At 43.0% G+C, this 13,269-nt stretch overlaps 1 protein-coding gene across 1 annotated transcript; it reads left to right on the top strand.

The window, feature by feature from the left end:
* Positions 1-712: 712 nt before the first annotated feature.
* LOC311128964 (protein smoothened-like) lies at positions 713-10,053 on the top strand (the record flags this gene model as incomplete). Its single annotated transcript, XM_084161196.1, has 12 exons — positions 713-977; positions 2,406-2,614; positions 3,574-3,783; positions 4,282-4,454; positions 4,865-5,084; positions 5,431-5,554; positions 5,662-5,754; positions 6,135-6,243; positions 6,964-7,149; positions 7,693-7,841; positions 8,434-8,571; positions 8,907-10,053. 12 exons carry the CDS (start codon positions 713-715, stop codon positions 9,521-9,523), a joined length of 2,493 nt encoding a protein of 830 aa, XP_084017322.1. The 3' UTR covers positions 9,524-10,053.
* Positions 10,054-13,269: the final 3,216 nt, after the last annotated feature.

Here is a 13,269-nt window from a genome sequence, read left to right as displayed (position 1 = left end):
TGGTATACCTATAAGGCATAGTCTTACCCTTGGAGAGGGGGATGGGGTGAGATGTTTTTGTTATTTTGGCTCTCCCCCACCATGTACATACCAGAGGCAGAAAAAAATAGCAGAAACGACATGCAAGCGAGAAAAACAAAGACCCAACTCCATCAGACACATCGCGGAATTCTATAGAAATCCCCCCAAAACTGCCCTTTTTTTTGGGATAGGCCTACATAGATTAAATGAAAATAGTTTTTTGCAGCAAAAGACGGGAAAGGGGGAGCGCAAGGGGGATGTAGCGCGTAGACTAGAGATCATATTACAGTTTCAGACTTTTCATGGCAAGTTTGGGGGAAGTGGGGGAGGGTGAATCTGTTACTTTGTCGATTTGATTTCTTTTTAATAGGCCTATCCAACAAAAACAGCGTAAGGAATAGTTCCACTTGATTTTAATTGAATATCATGCATGCATATTTTTTGGTCGCGATCGGATTGTGGGAATTCCAGTGATAAATGAAGGATTGTACAACAAATGCAAAATGAAAAAGTTCGGGAGTGCGTGAAAACTGGGACAACGTTTCGTTTCATTGTATCATAATTTTACATTCGGCATCAAATGAACAAGAGCACTTCGTGCGATTTTTATTAACGGTTACATTTTAGATCACTGAAATACAAATAACCATTTTTTCCCCTGGATACAAAGTTGCACCGTTGAATCTCCAAGATGTCTTCCCATGGCCGGAGTTCCATTGTTGGTGGGTTCGGGATGCTTTGCGTTTGGGCTGCCTCCTTTCTGGTTACTCATGCGGTAACGGTCCAGAGAAACGAAACAATTTTCAATGATTTCTGCAAGAAAACTACAACATGTGAAGTGCTTAAATATAATACATGTCTTGGGTCACCGCTACCGTACACGCACACGTCTCTTGTCTTGGCTGAAGACTCAAGTACCCAAGACGAAGCGTTTGAGAAGTTGGCCATGTGGTCTGGTAAGCCTTTATTTGGTTAATAAGCAAAGGTAAAAAGGGGTCATGTTGTTCATTTACTGTAATTGATATGAAAGAAATTGAAAAATGTATTATACATTTGTGTTGTGTTATTAAGTGCAGACCCCCCCCCCCCCCCCCCAATTAGCATCAGATGCAATATAGATGTTCATATTATGTCATTTGCAAAAGGAAACGTAAAATAACATATTTATTTTATTCATTGAACGTTCACTTGTGATTATTTAGTCTTAACCTTGCCATTTGACATAAACATAATGTTCTATTATACGTTTTTTTTTTTTACAGTAGCACTATATAATAATTATGTAATAAGATGTATTACATTGTGCCATTAAACATTAAGGTAGATATTGGTTACAGTCACATACAAGGTCAGTAGGTTCATTGGTACAATATAGCATGTTAACTAGGCAATTAAATGTTGAGGGGCCCTCCAAATGGATAGTTTTTGTAATTGCCAAATACACAGGAATACGACTTTTACAGGAAATGGGGGTTAAGAGCAAATAAAGAACATAAAAGAAAATACTCTCTGAGGTGTTAGATATTCAGTGAGATTTTCTGCACATGCATAAACACTCATTAGTGAGCCATCAACCTGCATTTCCTTCCACTTTACACTAATCCTCAGCTCATCTGTAGAGTGGTTCCCTTCCCCACTCCCCACCCCCACCATGGGAAAAAAAGAGGAGACCACACAACTAGTGACCTTCCAAATGTATGATATTGTAACGGTAGCAGCCTCATCAAGAGGTTTGGAGCTCTTGGCGTAACAGCTAAGGTGTTGCGTTGATCGGCACTGGACCCAGGTACCAATCCCAGTCAGGGTCAACGTCCAGGCACTACTTATCTCCTGACCTAGTGATCATTTTCATCATCAACATCCAGATCCTACTTATCTCCTGACCCTAGTGATTATCATCCTCACCACACTGAAGTGATGAATGTGCATAATTTATATTCAGACTGGTCTCATACTGTATATGCTGTAGCTAACACTACTATCGTTGTCATACCATTACATTTACATTTACATTTTATATTTACGTCATTTAGCAGACGCTCTTATCCAGAGCGACTTACAGTTAGTGAGTGCATACATTATATTTTTTTATACTGGCCCCCCGTGGGAATCGAACCCATACCATACATAGATGTTTGGCATGACAATGAACGAACAAACCCAGAGAGGAGTTTGCTAAGGCACAAACAGGCTGGAGCACCAGGGTCGTGTTCGCTAGGGCACACCGTAGCAAAATCTTTCACAACAGAAAACGATAATTAGCGTTTATTATGGTACCTACCTTCACATTTCTCTCAGTTTAGGAGCATTCTCATCCATTTGGTGTCTACTGAAGTCAACCCAAGGTACATTATTGTCCCTCCCCTCCCGTCTCGCCCATGCAGGTCTGAGGAACGCCCCTCGGTGCTGGGCGGTCATCCAGCCCCTGCTGTGTGCCGTCTACATGCCCAAATGTGACAACGGGCAGGTGGAGCTTCCCAGCCAGCACCTGTGCCAGGCTACGCGTCGCCCCTGCAGCATTGTGGACCAGGAGAGGGGCTGGCCCAACTTCCTCAAGTGTGAGGAGACTGACAAGTACCCCATGGGCTGCACGGTATGGTAGATGCTCTCACTATGCATGCATGTGTCCAGAAACAACCCCAAGCCCCTAACTACTAGCCATGTTTTTGTAGATCGGAAAAACCTATACAATCCTTTCGGATCTGAACAAGTGGCTAGGGGCTAGGGGGTAAGGGCTAGGGGTTGTTTATGGACAAGGCCACAGACTGAGGTTCATTGGTCATGTATTTAGTGGTGGCACCAGAAGTTCTTCACTGGGGTAGCTAACATTTACATTTACATCATTTAGCAGACGCTCTTATCCAGAGCGACTTACACATTGGAGTCGCTTGGTCATTGAGAAGGGTGAGAAGGGGTGAGAAGGGTGAGAAGGGGTGCTTGCAGTCCATGGTGTACATGTTTGTGTGTACTAATACATTATTTTTTGAGGGTGCTGACGGGGTGCTAGGCCAATTCTTAAGGGGGCTTCAGCACTGTCAACCCACTGGGCACACACTGGTTGAATCAACGTGGTTTCCACGTCATGTCAATGAAATTACATTGAACCAACGTGGAGTAGACGTTGAATTGAAGTCTGTGCCCAGCGGGAGGCCCCTCCATGGAGTCACCCATCTAGTCAAGAGGCTAGTTTAATTGTCTTTCAGTCTAAAATGGCAGTCAATATTATACTATATAATACTATAATATATTATATACAGTGCATTCGGAAAGTATTCAGACCCCTTGACTTTTTCCACATTTTGTTACCCCTGAGGTGCCTTATTGTTATTATAAACTGGTTACCAACGTATTTAGAGCAGTAAAAATAAATATTTTGTCATACCCGTGGTATACGGTCTGATATACCACAGCTGTCAGCCAATCAGCATTCAGGGCTCGAACCACCCAATTTATAAAATACTATATAATATTGAGGCGGATGCCTCATATGAAAAATAGACCAAACAGAGTGACGTTATGAGCTCACTGTGCCTTCCGTCCATGGTGAGACAGAACGAGGTGCAGAAGCTGAAGTTCAACACGTCGGGATACTGCGAAGCCCCCCTGGTGAAGACAGACGTTCAGGCCAGCTGGTACAAAGATGTGGAGGGCTGCGGAATCCAGTGCAACAACCCCCTGTTCACTGACGAGGAGCACTCGGACATGCATGCCTACATCGCTGTGTTCGGCACCGTCACCCTGCTCTGCACCTTTTTCACTCTGGTGAGCCTCACACGGCAGTGTTGTGGACTACATTACCCATAATTCCAAGTGTAACTTGCAGCTGTTAGCAACAATTTTTTGACTTGACTTTTAACTTTTACATTTGAGGTTATAAATGGAATTAAGATACAGGTATTGTAACACACATACCATTATTTTTCAGATAATGTGTTCATACTGCTTTTCACAGAAGTTGTCAAAACAATGCTTTTTATTAGCTGATATTGTTAGTAATTTGTGGAGAACTATGTGTTTCACTGAGTTGACCTTTCTAAGGACAGCAAAAAGTGTTTTCCATTAATATTATTAATCTTTGTGATTTGACCCATGACCTGTGGACTGAGACTGTACTGAGAAATCACCAGGGATTTTCTATATTTATTCTCAAATGTTCCTGTCTCACGTCTCCTCTCTCTCCCTCTCTCTCTCTCTCTCTCTCTCTATCTCCCCCCCCCCCCCACTCTCTCCCTCTCTCTCTTTCCCTCTCTCCTTTCACAGGCCACCTTTCTGGCGGACTGGAAGAATTCAAACCGTTACCCCGCCGTCATCCTCTTCTACATCAATACCTGTTTCTTCATGGGCAGTATCGGCTGGCTGGCTCAGTTCATGGACGGAGCTCGCAAAGAGATCGTATGCAAGAGTGACAACACCATGCGTTTAGGGGAGCCCTCGTAAGTGAAGAAGAAGAATACTATATATTTTATTGTCCATCATTTGTAGTTTTTGCTTACGACCCAACCCCCTGAGACACACACATACACTGTACATACACACACACACCGAAGGGGTTGGAAGAAAGTGGGAGTATTATGAGATAAGATGGGAAAATGCCATTTAAAGGAGTATTTCTTGAATCTTCTGGTGAGGTTCGTAGGTCTTGTATTTTGCTGGTACAGGAGTCAGGAGGTTAGTTTTCACAAGATCGCTTTGTTTCTCAAACTTGATTGGTTGATTGATTGGTTGGCTGATTGATTGATTGAATTTATCAGACAATTAATAACACACATACAGCCAATGCAATGGCAGTGTACACTTTCAAAATCATAGAGTCATTCACTTTCTTCTCTCTCTCTCCATCCAGGTCTACCGAGACTCTGTCGTGTGTCATCATCTTCAGCCTCGTCTACTACTCTCTGATGTCTGGGGTGATCTGGTTCGTCATGCTGACCTATGCCTGGCACACGTCCTTCAAGGCCCTGGGCACCACCCACCAGCCCCTGTCGGGCAAGACCTCATACTTCCACATGGTCACATGGTCCGTCCCATTCATCCTCACTGTGACTATTCTAGCCACCGCTGAGGTATGGAACACCTACCATTTGTTTTAGCCATTGAAAAAAAGTAACTTCTGTGATTTGCGTTTTATAATGCTAATGATGATAACACATTATACATGCTTATGACAAGTCTCACAATGCGTTGTAACTTAATCTTAATGCATTGTACCAGCAGGCTTTAAGTTAAGTGTTACTGGGTTATTTTGCAATGGTGTAATCCCAAACAGTGTCTACAGTTTAGAGACAAGTTTATTTATTCGCTTTTCATGATAGAAAGACAATGACTCAGAATTTATTGTTTTCCAAATTATTTATATTTTATGCCATTCAAACACATGTATGCATTTCTGGTCTCTGTTGTTTGCCACAGGTGGATGGAGACTCTGTCAGTGGGATCTGTTTCGTTGGCTATAAGAACTACCACTACCGCGCTGGCTTTGTGTTGGCTCCCATTGGAGTTGTGCTTGTCATTGGTGGCTATTTCCTCATACGAGGTGAGTTCTCTCAAACCCAAAAAACTAGACATTTTCATATTTCAGAATTGAAATGCTACCAAATAAACAGACGTTCCCTAACTGATTTCCTCTGTTTGTTTCTGCAGGAGTCATGACGTTGTTCTCCATCAAGAGTAACCACCCGGGTCTTCTGAGTGAGAAGGCTGCGAGCAAAATCAACGAAACAATGCTAAGACTTGGTATGACCCCTTAGCTGTCAATCACCAAATATCCAGAGCCAAACCACTGGCATAACAGTGTAACAAACCTGGTTAGTGTTGAAAAGACAGATAACCGCTTCCACAAGGGAGCTAGCTTTCCTGGAGCAGTGGTTAGATCCACTGCCTTTGGGTCAGGCGACCCCCCCCCCCCCCACGAAATGCTACAATAGCATGCTAGCATAAACCTTTAATAAAGCCACTTAAATCGCCTCATCGTAGATTTACTTTAGATTCTGTTGCACGATATATGTTATATAACCCTTTGGTTTTATCATCATATAAAGTATATTGTGTCTTGACTCCTGAGTTTTCTGGAATTTCAAATATCCCTAACAATTTGTGTAATTCCTCTTTATCAGGTATATTTGGATTCCTGGCGTTTGGCTTTGTCTTAATCACGTTTGGCTGCCACTTTTACGACTTCTTCAACCAGGCTGAGTGGGAGAAGAGCTTCAGAGAATATGTGTTGTAAGTTCCTTTTCTCCTCATGTAGCCTACAATAACCCGGAACTATTTTCAACGCTGCAACTTCAAAACAGGTGTTTAGGACCTAAGGACTTCTGGACCCTTTTGGAATACTCTAAAAATGTATGCTTCTTTTCTCAACACCTGGAAGTAATCACCAATATATGACATGACATAATTGGTAAAAGCTTTGCAATGGAAAGTTTCCTTACACTAATCCAATATGTCAAACGAGTGATTACTTCAAGGAAGGGAGGAAGGAAATATGCATTTAAGAGTATTGGAACATGGCCCCAGTTATATGGTGTAATAGGAGATTTAAGAGTATTGGAACATGGCCCCAGTTGTATGGTGTAGTGGGAGATTTAAGAGTATTGGAACATGGCCCCAGTTGTATGGTGTAGTGGGAGATTCCCAGCAGATGAGACAGGTGGTTACCATAGCCCTACCTGGTTGTGGTGCTGTGAATGCAGCCTTATTTCTCCACTCTGTTGACTTTGGGTGGACTGGTATTAATTTCACCTCAGAAATGTAAATGTCTCTTTCCTGCCTCAACAAGTAAACAACTGGTTCATGTCAACCGCTCTGTATGTGAATATGCCCCATTTATATGGCTTTACAGTGGGTGTGGGTATGTAGAGTATTTTACCACAGCAAATGCAACTGCCTGTGCAAAAAGAGCTTTGACGATTGATTGATGATGTCTATGTTGGTTTTGAACAGGTGCGAGGCCAACGTGACGATCGCTCATCAGACCAACAAGCCGATCCCAGAATGTACCATCAAGAACCGTCCCAGTCTACTAGTAGAAAAGATTAATCTGTTCTCCATGTTCGGCACGGGCATCGCCATGAGCACCTGGGTGTGGACCAAGGCCACTATCCTCATCTGGAAACGCACCTGGTGCAAGTAAGCAGCCATTTCCTTTAGAACACACACAGAAAATTAGACAGGGCGGCAGTCTCTTTGTGCTTTAGCAGAAAGTTGTATTGTAGAAAAAAGGTAGGCTACAAGAAAATAGTATATGAACTTTAACAACAATACCCAAGTATGGAGTTACACATTTTATTATCTCTCTGAGGCATTCACACGGCATTGTCTGTGTATTAAAGCTGAAATCCGCATAAGGTGAAACAGCGCCACTGTTCGCCCCCAGCGAATTTGTTATTGTTTTTTTGATGAAATGGAGGAGAGGAGACATACATTTTGTTTTCTTCAGTACATACTATGCTGTTCTATCGCACGTGCAATGATGTCAGAGCGAAAAAATACAGTGTTCGTTGTTTGATGCAACTTCTTTGTTGTTGTAATATCTCAAACGAACGTGGTAGTTTCACCAAGTATGGATTTCAGCTTTAATGTCTGCACAATTTTACCGCGATTGTCACGTCAAGGGATACGTCTACATTGTCTGTCACATTGTCATTTATCTACCTGTTGTTCCTGTCATAGGGTTATCGGCCGTAGCGACGATGAGCCCAAGAGGATAAAGAAGAGCAAGATGATAGCCAAGGCCTTCTCCAAGCGCAAGGAGCTCCACAAAGACCCGGAGAAGGAGCTGTCCTTCAGCATGCACACTGTCTCCCATGACGGGCCAGTAGGTAAGTCCCCAAAGCGACCCCCTGGGGGTTTAGGAGAAGTACTACAAACCTTGTCATCAGTCAGCAAGAGGCTGCTTGTCATCAGTCAGCAAGAGGCTGCTTGTCATCAGTCAGCAAGAGGCTGAATTGGCTGCCTCTCAATGAAATGGCACATTTTGGGGCTGAACTGAAAACTCTAACATTCAAAGTATTCTTTTTTTATGAGGATGGTATGCCATACTTTTTTATAATTGAGGAACTCCTGGCTGATATTAGTTTCCACTATGTTTCCACTATGTTTCAATGTTACAACTAAAAGTGAATGTCATTGAGAACTCTGTCTGACACTAGAAGTGAATGTCATTGAGAACTCTGTCTGAATGACAGTCATCAGATAATGTAAGCACTGAGGTGGCTGTGGCCAGCATGCTTGCTTATGTTGGAGGGACTATATGAACTGTTAGTTATTGGAACACTGCAGGGGACTCCAGGGAGCATTCTACTATATAAATAACCTTTGGGGCTTTTAATGAATGGATAGTAATGTTTGAGCTCTTCTACTATATAATGGATAGTAATGGTTGATCTGTCTTTTCTTCTTTCTCATTGGTAGCTGGAATCAACTTTGACCTGAACGGGGAGCCATCCAATGAGATGTCTTCAGCCTGGGCCCAGCATGTGACCAAGATGGTGGCCAGGAGAGGTGCCATTCTGCCGCAGGACATCTCTGTCACCCCTACAGGGACACCTGGTGAGAACTGCCACCTGCTTATTGACATTGTCTGACATCTGCACTCTTCCTTGCGTTCATTGCATTCTTCCTTGAAATGATAACAGATCGTAGACAGTTGGATTAGTTAAAGCAATGGGAGAGGGTCTTTGCTTTCACTTATCCAATCATGTATAGATTCAAACAGGGCCTATGTTACTAGCCTGGTTAAGCCAGACTGAATGCTGCACTCACAATGGCAGTATTCAGTATGATATAACCAGGCTACAGAATTGTCAGTTCAGCCTCCAGTCTGATTTAATCCTGTTACCATGTTACCACTATGAGTCTGAATCTCACCCTGCTCTTTCACCCAGTTCCACCGCCAGAGGAGAGGAAGCTGTGGATGGTGGAGGCGGAGATCTCTCCTGAGATGATGAAGAGGAAAAAGAAGAGGAAGAAGAGGAAGAAGGAGGCGCGTCCTATGGAGGAGCTGGCCGAACACCAGGGCTACCGTCAGCGAGAGTTTGGCACCAGCTCGGTGCCACGGCTACCCAAGCTGCCCGGCCACAGGAGCCTGGTGGCCAATCTGAGGCAGCACCAGGAGGAGGCTGAGGACGTCCTACCAGGCTCTTACCCTGAGTTTAGGCCCTCTCAGCCCCTGCCCTACCAGGAGAGGTACGGAGGAGCCCTGGGGCCCTCCTCTAGCCAGAGGAGCAGGTACACTGACCTCAACCCCCTCTCCCTCAGCGACCTGCCTGAGGACCTTGGCCTGGGGCCCCGCTGCCGCCCCCAACAACCACCCCCCTCCTCCTGGCAGCACAATGGAGCGTTCCGCTACTCCGGGGAGGTGGCGCCTATGGCAGGGGGGTCTGGGAGGACAGCCCACGTGGGGAGGTCGCAGGGGGGTCAAAGGAGGGCGGAGTGGGGGCAGATCCACTCTAGAACCAACCTGATGGAGGCAGAGCTTATGGACGCTGACTCTGACTTCTGAGAGCGACCATGTATGGTTGTGGGGTTTTGTGTTTTTTTTACAGACTGTAAGCTAGAAGTGCTGGATACTTACACTTATGGTGCTCCCTTGTCACTGCCCAACAGTCAAGATGAAACAGGACTCAAGTCAAGTTAATTGGTCAGATCTGTCTCATTAAAAGGGAAGGGCTAAAGGAGAACTGATCAGGCCAAGGGTGAGTTTCATGAAAGCTTCTTGACTTATGTCCCACTGGGCACAAACTGGTTGAATCAACGTTGTTTCCACATCATTTCAACCCCCCCAAATCAACGTGGAAAACTGATTGGATTTGAAAAAAGTCATCAACGTAAGGGCATTTAACCTAAATCCAATGACATGGTGAATTTTTTTGTTGATTTCACATTGAATACACGTTTGTTGACAACTCAACCAAATGTAATTCAAAACTAGACGTTGAACTGACTTCTGTGCCCAGTGGGGTGGCTCTGAATTTCTCTTAGCAACCCACAGCAGTGACAGAGTAACAATGATAATGTCTGTAGTATGTTCTCAATAAAAATAAAAAAAATTATATGGCTGCATTTAGACAGGCAGCGCAATTCTGATCTTCTTACCACTAATTGGTCTTTTGACCAATCACATCAAATCTTTTCACATCACATCTTTTTCAGAGCTGATCTGATTGGTCAAAAGACCAATTAGTGACAAAAATATCAGAATTGGTCTGCCTGTCTAAATGAGCAAAATTAATTGAATAAAGCACTTTGCTGTTCAACAAGTGGTCTGGGTCTATAGGTTGTGAAGAGAAATGAAGTACCTCGTTAGCTACAAAGCTTTTAGGAAACGCCGCCCAGGCTAGTCAATGCTGTGTGTGATTTTTCAGAGTTACCTAAAATAATTCCACTTGTGGCATTGGTCAGAAAACAGACATGACCACCCACGTTGCAACAACTAACTTCTGTTGTCAGAAACATTTAATTGAATGACGGCACAGAGGAGGCAGCTCAACTCTGACCGACTTGGATCAGGATCACCATCACTGACATGATCCCGGGTCACTTTCTCTTGGATCAGATATCACTCTTGTTGATTTCAGACTCATAGCCATTCATTCATCATATGACTTCCAAGACTCTTCCAGAGATCTTGTCCTTCCCTGAGTCATTTTATATAAGTAGTGTAAAGTGGCTCCCTTTACCTGTGTCTCTTCCACGTCATCGCTGACTTTAGAACTGGACAGGTGAAAAAACTAATTATATGTAGGCATTCTCCATATTGCTATCAACTAGCCTGTGTTAATAAACAAAATATTACTAGATCTGTAAAGATGGAGAGGAAGCCACTTTAGACGATTTGAGATGCAGCTGTAGCCTCAAACTATCAGGCTCTCTGGAAGTTCCATGACTTTGTATACCATCGTCAACTAGTAGTCTGTACTTTTGTAGCAAAAATATATAACTGTTTTTATATTGCCTGGTGCAATCACACAAAAGTGAGCTTTTTTTCACCTGAGGAGAAAGAGAATGGATTTTATATCAGTGGGAATCAATCATTTCATTTCTTGAAAGTGTTCTTGCACATGTTAGCTACATCAGTTAGCTAAGTTTTTTGTATTAAAAAGGGTTATTTTTTTACTGTAGTATGTAGTATTTCCACATAATGTTTTACTCTATTGTACAGCAGTGCTTGACTTGGACTGAAATAGGTGCCGGTACTCATTTTGCGTGCTGGTACTGTTTATATTTAGGTGCAGGAGCTCCACAATACTTTTGAGCTAATATTCTATAAGAGGAACAGGAGCTCAAGCGGTAGAACATTTTAGGTGCCGGTACTCAGCTCCGGTGAGCTCCTGCCAAGTTAAGCATACGTATAGACAATCTTGGCTATACTTTGTTGAGTTTTCTATGTTTTTACTGTAAAGGATAGTGCTATATATTGCATCATGTTGTCCTAGAGGGGAGAAAAACATGTTTATTATCTTTACTTGTAATTATCTGCTACAATTTCTAAATGCACGCATCTTGTGCTTCTCTCTCTATGTGCAGTGCACCTATTCATTTATTGTGACCTAGGACATAGTGGAGGTTGTTGAGGGGAGGACGGCTCATAATAATGGCTGGAACGGAGCAAATGGAATGGCATCAAATACATGGATGTGTTTGATGTATTTGATACTTTTCCACTAATTCCGCTCCAGCCATTACCACGAGCCTGTCCTCCCCAATTAAGGTGCCAACAACCTCCTGTGCTAAGACGCAGCATACTTCTACAACTCTGTTGTTATACTGTATGTTTGGTTGATTTTCCGTGTTGAGGTACATTACAGATTTGCTCAGCAAAAGGGAAAAGTCACTGAAGCTTGTGATGTAGTTGTACCTATGCTGTAACCAAAGTAATTTAGTATTAGTGTCTTTGCGTCACACTCACAACAGAATAAAGATGGTGCCGAACTACAGATGTAGGATCTTAATTTGATCACCCTGTTGCAGGAGAACTTCCCTGCAATGCAGGACATTTTTAAACTTGTAGTGCATTTGAGATTTAAAAAGGCTTTTGAAGTTTGCAATTTCCACTTAGAAATTTCAGACTTGATTTTCGCTTATGAAAAATGTATCAACCCCTACAAAAATGTCCCTTAATTATAATCCACATTTCCTGTTGTTGCAGGATTATGTTCCTGCTGTAGCAAACTGGCTCAAATTAAGATCCTACATCAGTATTATGATAGTCCTATTAGCTAATGTGCTATGTGTATCAGAGAAGTGTATTTATAAAATGTCCATGTCTGGAAGATAAATTAAGCAAGCTGTAAAGCACTGCAATGAAAATAACACTGTAACATTTGTTTCATACATTTGGACATTTCTTGCACCATCAGTGCAAATGAATGTAATTTCCGCTCAAAAATATGTTTTGTGAAAAGACATAAGGGATCTATCAAGTGTACAGTGAGGGAAAAACGTATTTGATCCCCTGCTGATTTTGTACGTTTGCCCACTGACAAAGACATGATCAGTCTATAATTTTAATGGTAGGTTTATTCGAACAGTGAGAGACAGAATAACAACAAAAAAATCCAAAAAAAGGCATGTCAAAAATGTTATCAATTGATTTGCATTTTAATGAGGGAAATAAGTATTTGACCCCTCTGCAAAACATGACTTACTACTTGGTGGCAAAACCCTTGTTGGCAATCACAGAGGTCAGACGTTTCTTGTAGTTGGCCACCAGGTTTGCACACATCTCAGGAGGGATTTTGTCCCACTCCTCTTTGCAGATCTTCTCCAAGTCATTAAGGTTTCGAGGCTGACGTTTGGCAACTCGAACCTTCAGCTCCCTCCACAGATTTTCAAGGGGATTAAGGTCTGGAGACTGGCTAGGCCACTCCAGGACCTTAATGTGCTTCTTCTTGAGCCACTCCTTTGTTGCATTGGCTGTGTGTTTTGGGTCATTGTCATGCTGGAATACCCATCCACGACCCATTTTCAATGCCCTGGCTGAGGGAAGGAGGTTCTCACCCAAGATTTGACGGTACATGGCGCCGTCCATCGTCCCTTTGATGCAGTGAAGTTGTCCTGTCCCCTTAGCAGAAAAACACCCCCAAAGCATAATGTTTCCACCTCCATGTTTGACGGTGGGGATGGTGTTCTTGGGGTCATAGGCAGCATTCCTCCTCCTCCAAACACGGCGAGTTTAGTTGATGCCAAAGAGCTCGATTTTGGTCTCATCTGAACACAACACTTTCACCCAGTTCTCCTCTGAATCAT

The sequence above is a fragment of the Coregonus lavaretus genome (assembly GCF_964263955.1).
Source record: "Coregonus lavaretus genome assembly, chromosome: 5".
Lineage (NCBI taxonomy): Eukaryota > Metazoa > Chordata > Actinopteri > Salmoniformes > Salmonidae > Coregonus > Coregonus lavaretus.
This window is presented reverse-complemented; position numbering and strand designations above follow the sequence as displayed.